This window comes from Colobus angolensis, unplaced genomic scaffold (assembly GCF_000951035.1).
Source record: "Colobus angolensis palliatus isolate OR3802 unplaced genomic scaffold, Cang.pa_1.0 Scaffold77, whole genome shotgun sequence".
In the NCBI taxonomy this organism is placed as follows: Eukaryota; Metazoa; Chordata; class Mammalia; order Primates; family Cercopithecidae; genus Colobus; species Colobus angolensis.
This window is the reverse complement of record NW_012121487.1, coordinates 5,390,369-5,402,135: the sequence shown is the minus strand read 5'-3', so window position 1 is coordinate 5,402,135 and position 11,767 is coordinate 5,390,369. Positions and strand designations below refer to the sequence as shown.

The 11,767-nt window shown below is 45.3% G+C and overlaps 1 protein-coding gene and 1 pseudogene across 3 annotated transcripts; one reads left to right on the top strand and one right to left on the bottom strand.

The window, feature by feature from the left end:
- Nucleotides 1–1,053: 1,053 nt before the first annotated feature.
- On the bottom strand, nt 1,054–7,850 carry CD1D (CD1d molecule). 2 transcript variants are annotated; one of them, XM_011928484.1, is made up of 8 exons: nt 7,838–7,850; nt 5,854–5,855; nt 4,741–5,081; nt 4,181–4,447; nt 3,592–3,870; nt 2,791–3,069; nt 1,906–2,011; nt 1,054–1,812 (listed from the first exon to the last, which is right to left on the bottom strand). In XM_011928484.1, exons 3-8 carry the CDS (start codon nt 4,799–4,801, stop codon nt 1,791–1,793), a joined length of 1,014 nt encoding a protein of 337 aa, XP_011783874.1. In that variant the 5' UTR covers nt 4,802–5,081; nt 5,854–5,855; nt 7,838–7,850; the 3' UTR covers nt 1,054–1,790. The 2 variants fall into 2 exon arrangements, with proteins under 2 accessions (XP_011783874.1, XP_011783873.1); XM_011928483.1 differs by lacking the exon at nt 7,838–7,850 and having other exon boundaries at nt 4,741–5,084; nt 5,744–6,030.
- A 293-nt stretch (nt 7,851–8,143) lies between these two features.
- Nucleotides 8,144–10,142, top strand: LOC105502135 (annotated as a pseudogene). The gene has a single exon (XR_001000286.1). The product of XR_001000286.1 is annotated as an RNA polymerase II elongation factor ELL2 pseudogene (transcript).
- The last annotated feature ends 1,625 nt before the right edge of the window (nt 10,143–11,767 follow it).

The following is an 11,767-nucleotide window of genomic DNA, read 5'->3' as shown; positions in this document are numbered from 1 at the left end:
GCTCACACTAACCTGGAATTCATGGGCTCAAGGGATCCACCCACCTCAGCCTCCAGAGTAGCTAGGACTACAGGCGCTCACCACCATGACTGGCTAATTTTTTAATTTTTTGCAGAGACAGGATCTCACTATGCTGCCCAGGCTGATTTCAAATGCCTGACCTTAAGCAATCCGCCGACCTCAGCCTCCCAAAGCACTTGGATTATAGGCATGTCCAAGTGCTTTGGGATATGTTGAAGCTAGCAGAATCTTCTCCCACATCCTAAATTCATATGTGCAAGTCTAGTATAGAGAGTGTGAAATGTTACTTTTCTCAAACAAACACTCTCCAACAGTTAAGTCTCACTTATTTTTTCTGGGTGTTCAGGGACCCTGACTGCCAGGAGATTACCTCCCAGCAAGGCAAATATGATTTTGGTCTCCTTATTTCTTTGGCATCAGAAAGGTCTGCTGTTCCTGTAAGTTTCCTGCTCTGTCCTCTCTAAGATAAGAACACAGAATAGCTGGGTTACCATCACCATCATCGCTGCAGCTCACGCTTGCCCAAGTGGTGTTGGCCCTTTCCCTACATTGTCTCTTTTTTTTTTTTTTTTTTTTTGAGGCGGAGTCTTGCTCTGTCACCCAGGCTGGAGTGCGGTGGCCAGATCTCAGCTCACTGCAAGCTCCGCCTCCCAGGTTTACGCCATTCTCCTGCCTCAGCCTCCCGAGTAGCTGGGACTACAGGCGCCCGCCACCTCGCCCGGCTAGTTTTTTGTATTTTTAGTAGAGACGGGGTTTCACCGTGTTAGCCAGGATGGTCTTGATCTCCTGACCTCGTGATCCGCCCGTCTCGGCCTCCCAAAGTGCTGGGATTACAGGCTTGAGCCACCGCGCCCGGCCCTACATTGTCTCTTTTAATACCTATAAGTAAAGGAGACTGCTATTGCTGCTGTTGTTGTTTTGGGAAGGAAGGGATGCCTTCATGACAATCTTCTTCCAAGGAAAAAAAGTGATGACCATTTGAGAGAAATATCCCTACTCAGAGTAATTTTTTTCAACATAATACACATACACTATGATTTCTCTTCATTTATTAATTACACCAAGTAAAAATGTGAGACGCCTCTGTTTCTTATAATCTAACTTTCTTTTAAAGAGGAAATGTCCTTCTTCAGTCATAAATCCAAATTTACAATAGAAACTGTGTCCTCCAACTGCCAATATGACATCCAGGGCAAACTTCTTATAAAAGAGACACAAACTCCTGGGTTTGTCATCAGTCAGCAGGTATGTATTTGGGTATCCCACATAGTATTTTGTAAAAACTTGAGTCAACCTTTTAAAATCAGGCATGTTCGCACGAAAATCCAGATTTCCAGTTTTCTTGAAAAATGGTTAAAGCCAAGCCAGGTCCTGCTGACTTTATACTTAACAACAAGCAGGTGCAGCTGATTCCTTTGGATAGGACATGTGCGTTCCAATTCATTGCAGATCCCGTCACACACACCACACCCCAGCTCTTACCTGCTTGTCCCTGGTAGGTCTTCAGACACAAGTTTGCAGGCGTCTGCACTTCTGATTTCACAGAGCCATTTGGGCTTATAAACTTGTAGTGTAATTTTTTTTTAAGAATTTAAATTCTTCTAGGTAAGTGTTAAAAGGGTGTGATGAAAGCTGCCTTATGACTGTTCTCTACTTTTTCAAGGTGTCTCTCCTTTCATCTTCAATTCCCGAGCAGACCAGGGCTGAAGTCCTAGGAACCTGAGGTCCAGAGACCCTGGGTTCCAGAGACACAGATGTGGCAAGGCAAGTCACAGGATGCCCTGATAGGAACTGTGAAAGAATAGAAAGGGAAAGACCATTAAGGAAAAGGGGAGCCAGGAATGAAGGGGAGAGAGGTTGAGGAAAGGGAAAAGGGAGACTTACGTTTGCCTCTTAAACCAGGAGGTAAAGCCTACAATGAGTGCAAGGAGGAACAGCAAGCATGCCAAGATGGCCAAGGCGACCAAGCCCACGGAGGTGTGGCTCCCACCTGCTTTGGAGGAACATAGGCTGTCTCTTAGCACAGGACCCCTCCCTCTCTATATCCAGTCCCCTGGTCTAGGCATGTGTGAGGGTACCAGGTGCTTCTTATTTCCTCCTCCACTTAAAACACCGATTTCTATTTCTCATAAGTTTAGATTCCCCATCTTGTTTTCAGTGCCTGGGCATCCCAAATTCAGCCCACTTTGGCATTTGCTAGTGTAGCATGGAGGGAAAGGGCAACAGCTGTGTAGCAAGGCGGACCTGAATCTAAATTCAGCCCATCCACTTTCTAAGTGGCTCTGGGCAGTTAACCTATCTCAGCCTCCATTTCCTCATCTATAAAATGAGAAGAGCAGTACTTGCTTCAAAGAAAACTGTGAATGATGAGATGAGATACTATAGGCAGATTCATCGGCCCCTACACAGGGATCACTCAACCAACCAAGCTATCTTTGCTAACCTGCCTTCCCAAATGCCTGGCTCCCTTTCTGCTGAGGAATGAATCCTCCTGGAATTGTTTATTCGCTGCCTACTTCTGGATCCTTGAATTTTGTAGTCTTGTTTCTTCTTGTATACAGAACACTTTATCTCAATCCTTTTTAACTTTCAGGTCTTTATTTCCCTCCTTCCTGTATCTGGAACCCCTCTCTCTATCCCTCTTATTGGGGGCCTCATCTCCTAAACTCTTCTAACCTGGATGTATCAAGCCACATCCTTCCCCAGTGCCTCCCTCTATGCCTGGGGACCACCGCCTGCCATTTCCAGTGGGGCCCAGCTCTTTCTCACCCCAGTAAAGGATGATGTCCTGGCCCTCTAGACTGCTGTGCTTCACCCGACAGGACAGGCCAGCTGCCTCCCCAGCGGCCACATCCAGGGTTGCTTGGAGATACCATGTCTCGTCAGCATTGGGCAGGATGTCCCCTCTCTGAGTGCCCTGCTGCTCCTGCTCACCCCGCATCCACATCACCCACACGGGCTTTGGGTAGAATCCTGAGACATGGCACACCAGCAGCAGACGGCCAGGGCCAGGACTGGGGCCACGGGACAGCCAGGCCTTGGGCTTCACTGTATCCAAAAAGGGAATGGGGGGATCTTAAAGTGAAAACTGCATTAGAGGCTCCAGGCCTCATACCAGGCTCACGCCCCCGACATGTTCACTTCCGGAAATGAAGTCTCTCACAACTTTCAATCCATTTGTCCCATCTTCTTCAGGGTGCCTGTCCTGATACTTTTTCTCCTCTGGTCCCAGCCTCCTATAAATGCCCCTTGTCTGTTTTCCTATAACACCCTTTGTTTGGAAGTAACATTTGTAGCCTATTTCAAACATTGCATTAATTAACATCCCCCCACCAAGTAGGGATCCTACCTGCCTGACACCTTTCACCCCCAGTTGTTCCTTAACTTAATTCATGGAACCCAAGAGGTGCTTAGTTGATGTCTGTGAAATGAATAAATACCCTCACTCCTTATCCAGCCCCTCTTGGGCCTTCCTCTTCTTTGAATGCTCAAAGGAATGAGAACCCTGGAATGGAAAAGCCCGTTTGGAGCCCTGAAGTGGAGTGCAGGGAGTAAGGAAGACAGGCTGACCTTGCTTCTCCAGTTCCGACTTCCCTGACTCAAGGAGGCCACTGACAAATTGGGGGCAGGTGTCATTAAGGAGCCACTGCAGTGTTTCCCTCGTCCACTTGTCCTGATTGAGCACTCGGATGGCCAAGTTTACCCAAAGTGGGGCCTCTTGGGCTGGCTCCCAAGAAGTTCCTTGGAAACTCAGGATATCTCTTCCTTGAAACGCTACACGGAAGAAGTTATGTGAGGCGTTTCCAGAGTGCACCTCACAGCCAGCGGACACCTGGAGCTCCATGGGATCTGTGGAGAGGAAGGGAAAGAGATCAAAGAAGGGTTTCGAAGACTGGGAGAGACGAAAGAGAAGAAATTGAAGTGCAGGTTATAACGGGGACCCAGACTTCAGGGAAAGGAGAGTAAGTGACCCGGAGTAGGCAGGAACGAGGGACACTTTGAAGACTCAAAGACTGGGACATCTCCAGGTAGAAGGGAAATCAGAAGAGGGTGGACAGAGCAGAGAATCTCATCAGGTGGTGCCACAGTCTCCCAGTTGAGCTTCTGTGGCCATTCTCTCCCCTTGGGTACCGGCCCAGGATCCTATCCCTCAGCTCACAGGCTAAGCGCAGCATTTTGGCGAATTCCTTCACGTCCCTGGTGAAGCTGCTCCGATAAACCCGAAATATACGCTGCAGCGTCTCCCACTGCTGGTCGCTGAATGTGCCCTGGGACCAAGGCTTCAGAGAGCGGATGGTGTCGGAGTCGTTGCTCCAGCTGTGCGTCTGCAGCTCCCCCAGCCACGCCAAACCATCGGTGCGCGTCCAGTTGCTATTGGCGAAGGACGAGATCTGGAGGCAGCGCAGGGGGAAAAGCCTTTGCGGGACTGGGAGAGAATGAACATTGGAGGCGCGTTGCAAGTGGCCAGGAGAGCAGCCAGCATAAAGAGAAAGAAGAAAGAAAGAAACAAGAGGAGATGGGCTTCAGGAGAGGGCTGATGCCAGCGAACACTGTGCCGCGCTGCCTCTCCCCCGAGCCAGGGAGTAGTTAGTTTTGTATCTGGATCGCGCCAGTGCGTCCCGGATCTCACCCGTCCCCACCAGGTGGTGCCCTCAGTCCCTACCAGCTCCCTCTCTTCTCCCTCCCGCGAGCGCACCCAGTCGCCCTCGTTCCACCCACCTTCAGCGCTTCCCCAAGCCTGGAGGAGCGCCCAGAGCAGCAGAAACAGCAGGCACCCCATATCGCCGGGCGTGGAGACCTCGCGGAGTTCCGCCGCGCCCCGCCCTCTGACCTGCGTACTCTTCTCTCCTCCCGCTCTGCTCACGTCCCTTTCCGCTGGGTGCCAGCCAATTCCCAAGCCCGGACCCCGGCAGCCCTCCTCCCTCGGCTTGTCAGCGGTTTGCTGCTTCTGCTGAAGGGTGTCCTCGCCCTTAGCTGTGCGAGCTGCAAAGAGGTCGGGGTCCCAGGAGTCCTGGCGCCGCCGCTCACTTCAGTAGGTTCCACAACTGGCGTGTCTCAGTCTCCTGTTTCAACGGAGACTTTGGGTCAACGTGTGGGACGCTTTACAACCATTATTTATGTTTTGGAATCAGGACATAAGGTTGTGTCTATGTTACAATTCCAACCATGGTAAAAATGCAAAGGGAAAAAAGGAGCAAAGTCCTTGCTTTAGCAGTAGATGTTTCTAGGTAGAAGGACTGTGAGTGATCTTAATTTGCTTTACATCTTTCTGTTTTCCAAAATTTCTCAAGCGCAAGTATCACATTTACAATAAAGTAAAAGCATGAAAATTAATTTCCTCAGTTGCACATTGAGAGGATTGGATTAGGTTGGCTACAATTTTTTACAACTACCATATCCCAGGATTCCTCCACCTCAGTGTTCCCTAGCCTCTCTTTCCCCCTGTCATGGTTCTTGCTCTCCCCTCCCCCACCTCTGCGTTGTCTTCCCTGACTCCTTTTCGGGAGTGTACCCCCAGACTCTCTTCTTCCTCCTCTCCTTCCTGGCCTCTGTTGGCTTACCTTCTCCTCTGGCTCCTCACTCATTCACTCTCCAAATATGCGCCTCTGTTTTAAAGAATAAGTGTAAGAGGACGGTGTGTACCTGGACAGCCAACTCCCCACTTCTCACACTGAAAATAAGAAAAAGTGACCAAAAATCGTGGTTCCAAGGCTTAGCTCACCTTGAGGAAAAGACTCCTCTTTGGCAACTCAGAACCTGAGCTGCAGCCTGACACCTCCCTCTCCCTCACTCTTTTTAATCCAATCTATCGCCAACTCATCTCTATTTCACTTCTTTTTAAATACCTCTTGAATAAGTTCCTTTTTCTACATTTCCACTGTCACCATCACCCTAACCTTTTGCCTGATATCCTAAAGTAGCATTCTTGGGGTAGAAAACAAAATCATCAGCACAGCCTGCAAGATTATGCGCCCTCTAGCCCTGGTGTCTACCTTTTGACATCACCTCACACTCCAGCATCATTTGCTCTGTATTTTAGCCTGGCTGTTAGCTTTCAGTTCCTCCACTCTGCAAAACCTCTTCCTGCCTAAACTCTCCGCACAAAGTTCCCTTTGCGTGAAAGCTCTTGACCTCCTCCTCACCTCACCCCCTCCCAATGCCTAGTTATTTCCACTAAGATATCAGTTCCTAGGTCACTTTCTCAGGGAAGTCTTTCCAGATCTGCCAGACTGTGTGACCCTAGGCAGGAGAAGTAAGGCAGTCCCCACCTCCACTGCTTGTACACTAACTGGCTTTGAGAACCTATCCTCTCAGCATGTAGCAGAGCTTATAATTATAGAAATGGCGATATGTCTGTCTCCCTCTGCGTCCTCTTTTAAATCACCTGGAGAGGTGCCGGAATGCAAGGATCATGTCTCCATAATCTGGTTCCTCCCATTCTGCTAATGTTGATGTTTCCCTTCTCCCATATCCTGTTGCAGCAAGAGTCCTAGAGAAAATAGGCTACTGTACCACACTCTAGGCTGGGATCTTGTGGACAGCCCTAACCCAGCCTGTCTAATTATGTGTAATTTGCCCAGAAAAGCTTAAAATAACATAGCAATGTGTTCTTGTAACAAATAAAGTGTTAAATGATTAAATTTGGATACAAAATTGCCTAAATAATGGATAGCAGGGAAGCTATGAGGATGGAAGTAAAAAGAATAATTATAATAATCAGAGGGCAATATTTTTAACTTTATGTTCTTCAAATTTCAAGCTCCCTTTAAAAACTTGAACGGTTCTGTTTAGTTTATGTGGATCTTAAAATTTTTAAGTGCTAACATTCTTGCACACTTAAAGACAAGAAGCTGGTTTGTGTGTGTATGGTTTTTTGTTTTTGTTTGTTTGTCAACAGAAGCCAGGCAGTGTTACCTTCAGAAGTTAGGGCTGTCTGGAGTTATACCAATGTTTTTTCCCAAAGGTCAGTTGAGTTAGACACTTTTTGGCTATTAAAACTTTCACTGCTTTTTTTCTGGGAAAGAAACCATTGAATTATGAAATGTTTTGCAATATGTTACCTAAACAAAATCTTTTATAACAAGACTGACTCAGAATACCCTAGCACGAAGAGATGGTGATTTACTCAAAGCCTCAAAATAAGCCCATGGTGGGTACTACATGATCTCACTTATATGTGGACTCCAAAATAGTAAAATTTATGGAAACAGAGTTAGGGTCGTGGTTTCCAGGAGCTAGAGGGAAGGGGCAAATGGGTTAATTTTGGTCGAAGGATTTCAGCCTCTCAATTTTGAGAGACTAACCAATACCTTGAATTCTGTCACGATGATAAGGGACTTACTTGGTTTCAGTTCAGAATTCACAATTCACAGTGTCAAATTAGTTGGCATCTTATGTGCTTTCTTCATGTTTTTGTTATCTTAACCATAAGGAGACCATTTAATAAAGGATAGCTGCATATGAGAATTTAAGACTCTTGAGAGGATACATCAGGGAAACTTTCACAATAGCTATCAGCAGGATAATACCAACGAACTAAAGAACTCTTCTTAATAGGACTTTCCACAAGCCAAACTGATCAAAATCAAACAATTCAAAGTTCAGTCAATAAAGAAATTTCAACGGTATTCAAGTGCAATTGGTCATAGTCTTTGTTCAGAGCATAATGGTGATTAAAGACCATAGTTTGCTGTAAATTGGCCTGATTTACAGAGGTATACATTTTTGTAAGTAGCCTGATAATACAAAGCATAGTAACCTGGAGATCTACTAAAAGAAACATAAGGATTAGAAAATCCTGTAATAGCTTTCTTACCTCTCGGACGTCCGGTCCCAGGAGCAAAACTCCAGCGACTTTGGACCCCGCCCCCGTGAGAGTGGAGGGCGGCCGGTTCTGAAGGGAATGAGACCAATGAGACGAGCCCGGGACGGGGCGCGGGGCCGGAGGGTGGGGCTGGTGGCAGCTGCGGCAGTCCGAGGTCTGGCTCCGCGCAGTATGTGGCAGTACGTCAGCAGCGGGATGGCTCTAGCAGTGGCGGCGGCTGCAGAAGTCCAAGCAACCGGGGCTGCAGTGGAGGCTAGAGCTGGAGCCGCGGCGGCGGCGGCACCGCGGAGAGTTTAAGATGGCGGCGGCGGGGCAGCGGGCGTGCGGAAGGAGCAGCGCTATGGGCTGTCGTGCGGTCGGCTGGGGCGGGATGACATCCCTGTACTGCATGTGAAGCTCACCGAGACGGCGATCCGGGCGATCGAGACTTACCAGAGCCACAAGAATTTAATTCCTTTTCGACCTTCAATTCAGTTCCAAGGACTCCACGTGCTTGTCAAAATTCCCAAAAAATGATCTCCTCAATGAAGTTCATAACTTTAACTTTTATTCGTCAAATGTGAGCAAAGACAACCCTCAGGGCAGCTTTGAATGCATCCAGCAAACATTCTCCAGCTCTGGAGCCTCCCAGCCCAACTGCCTGAGATTTATACAAGATAAAATTACAGTGTGTGCAACAAACGACTCGGATCAGATGGCACGAGAAAGAATGACCCAGGCAGAGGAGGAATCCCGCAACCGAAGCGCAAAAGTTATCAAACTCGGTGTACCATATGTAGGGAAAAGAGTGCCAATTCGGAAAGCACCTCAAGCTGTTTCAGATACAGTTCCTGAGAGGAAACTGTCAACCCCATGAACCCTGCAAATACAATTTGAGAGACACACAACAGCAGCAGCGTCTCTCAGAGGCCATACAAGGACAGGGTGATTCACTTACTGGCCCTGAAGACCTACAAGAAACCGGAGCCACTTGCTAGACTCCAGGAAGATGGTGTCAATCAAAAAGACAACTCCCTGGGAGCAATTCTGCAACAGGTAGCCAATCTGAATCCTAAAGACCTCTCATATACCTTAAAGGATTATGTTTTTAGAGCTTCAAAGAGACTGGCCTGGATACAGTGAAATAGACAGACGGTCATTGGAGTCAGGGCTCTCTAGAAAACTAAATCCATTTCAGAATGCTGCAGGCACCAGCCGTTCAGAATCTCCTGTATGTTCTAGTAGAGACGCTATATCTTCTCCTCAGAAACGGCTTTTAGATTCAGACTTTATTGATCCTTTAATGAATAGAAAAGCCCGAATGTCTCACCTGATGAACAGAGTACCACCAACACTAAATGATCATTTGAATCCCACCAGTGAAAACTCTGCTGCAGGCCTCCCGCTGCCCCCTGCGGCTGCTGCCATCACCACCCCTCCACCGCTGCCTTCAGCCCATCTGCCCGTCTCACATCCTCCCCAGATTGTAAATTCTAACTCCAATTCCCCTAGCACTCCAGAAGGCCGGGGGACCCAAGACCTACCTGTTGACAGTTTGAGTCAAAACGATAGTATCTATGAGGACCAGCAAGACAAATACACCTCTAGGACTTCTCTGGAAACCTTACCGCCTGGTTCAGTTCTACTAAAGTGTCCAAAGCCTATGGAAGAAAACCATTCAATGTCTCACAAAAAGTTCAAAAAGAATTCTAAAAAACATAAGGAAAAGGACCAAATAAAAAAGCACGACATTGAGACTATTGAGGAAAAGGAGGAAGATCTTAAGAGAAAAGAGGAAATTGCCAAACTAAATAACTCCAGTCCAAATTCCAGTGGAGGAGTTAAAGAGGATTGCACTGCCTCCATGGAACCTTCAGCAATTGAACTCCCAGATTATTTGATAAAATGTATCGCTATCATCTCCTATGAGCAACGCCAGAATTATAAGGATGACTTCAATGCAGAGTATGATGAGTACAGAGCTTTGCATGCCAGGATGGAGACTGTAGCTAGAAGATTTATCAAACTAGATGCACAAAGAAAGCACCTTTCTCCAGGCTCAAAAGAGTATCAGAATGTTCATGAAGAAGTCTTACAAGAATATCAGAAGATAAAGCAGTCTAGTCCCAATTACCATGAAGAAAAATACAGATGTGAATATCTTCATAACAAGCTGGCTCACATCAAAAAGCTAATAGGTGAATTTGACCAACAGCAAGCAGAGAATAATGGCCCTAGAACTCTGCTTGGACCAGAAGATGTGAATAAACTTAAGCTTATTTATTTAAAATTCCAAAGGAATTGCTCTAGATTCTAAAAAGGTGAAACTTTGGCTGTTGAAAGTTTCAGTATTAGTAAACTTGAGTTACTTTTTCTTTTCCATTTTACTTTGCTTCCCTGCATTTCGAAGCTGCTCTTTCTGGTCCTCCCCACCACTCCACTCCCAAGACTTGTGCTTATTAATAGAAATAATTTTTTAGGTATTGGGGATCCATTGTCTATATTTCAAATCAGTTTTTTTCCTCAAAAACTTGTGTTTGTTATTAGAAATGATTTTTTAGATATTGGGGATCCAGTGTCCACACTTAAAAGTTGTATGTGTTTTAAAAACAACAACAGTAATGTGCAAGGTGAAATGCTTTTGGATAAACGTAAGCCTATTTTCTGACCTTTCTTAGTGCAAACTCTTTGCCTTAAATGGTAGGATATTTAAAATTTGCACAAAATTTAAAAAATAAACATTATCTTGGAGGGTTAAAAAATAGAAAGGTTTATGTGTATAGATTCACATACACATATGTATATACAGGCTGACTTGATCTAGAACATTAAATCCACCCTGCAAGTTAACCCCTCATTGCAATGGTTGCCTTAAGGTGTTTGCTAGTCCTGTACGTAGTGTGGTTAATCATTAGCTACACTGCTTACCACTTGATTAGAGCAACGGGAAGCATATTGTGGCTTACCAGCATCTGGAAGTGTGTGCTTGATCTGTATGTATGCAGAGGTGGTGTGGATGTGAGCGTACATGAGGGAAAAAAAGCTGCTACTCCTAGTAGGCCAAACGCTCAGGTTAAACAACTGACGAGTGTTACTGTAGGGTGTTTTTGTTTTGTTTTGTTTTTTCTATCAAATTGCAACTTTTGTTGTGGAAGACAAAAGCATTTCCATTTCAACAAGTTTGTCAGCTTTATTAATGTCGGGCAAAAAATGATATGACATGAAAATGAAACAGATCTATAGTTTTGGGACAAAATTATAAAATTAAATGTATAGGTAACCCATTTATGTACTGCTATAAAGTATTTTTTGAAGAGAGATATGCAAAGAAGCTATTACCTACATACGATGTACATTTAAAGATGTTTTTTTCATCCTGGTGCCAGGAATATAAAAAACAGTGGACATGTTTAACCATAACATACTGTGATTCATCAAACAGCACAAACTTTCATTTCATGGAGTTTATCTGTTGACGTTGATTTAAACTGTCACTTGTTTTATCATGTGGGAACATAAGTTATGTGGTCAAAAATATAAGGATTTTGAACTAATGTTGATTCAAGTTGTATTGTCTTACTGTATTGTCTTTTCAAAGTGCTGCCAGTTGAAAAGGGAAGCATTATGTTTACAAATCTGTTTTGAAATTTTTGCCAAACTTTTGATAGTGTCTTTAATAAAGATGTTTGTCTGCAGCATCCAGAAAAATAAAAAAAAAACTTTGTTGTAAAAAAAAAGAAAAAGAAAACCTTGTAATAGCTAAGTTTGCCATCCACTATGCAGGATGCCTGCAAACCAATTGTTAGCTGCTCCTGTATATACATTATGTGTCTTTCCCCTAAAAAAAAAAGTGCTGCCAGTTGAAAAGGGAAGCATTATGTTTACAAATCTGTTTTGAAATTTTTGCCAAACTTTTGATAGTGTCTTTAATAAAGATGTTTG

Bases quoted from the DNA above. Each gene is read 5' to 3' on its own strand.
- CD1D (XM_011928484.1), bottom strand. From the start codon at position 4,801: ATGGGGTGCCTGCTGTTTCTGCTGCTCTGGGCGCTCCTCCAGGCTTGG. The intron at 2,012-2,790 runs GTGAGAAAGAGC...CCTCCAAAGCAG, and splicing joins GGACATCATCCTTTACTGGG to GTGGGAGCCACACCTCCGTG. The intron at 1,813-1,905 runs GTAAGTCTCCCT...ATTCTTTCACAG, and splicing joins TCCTGGTTTAAGAGGCAAAC to TTCCTATCAGGGCATCCTGT.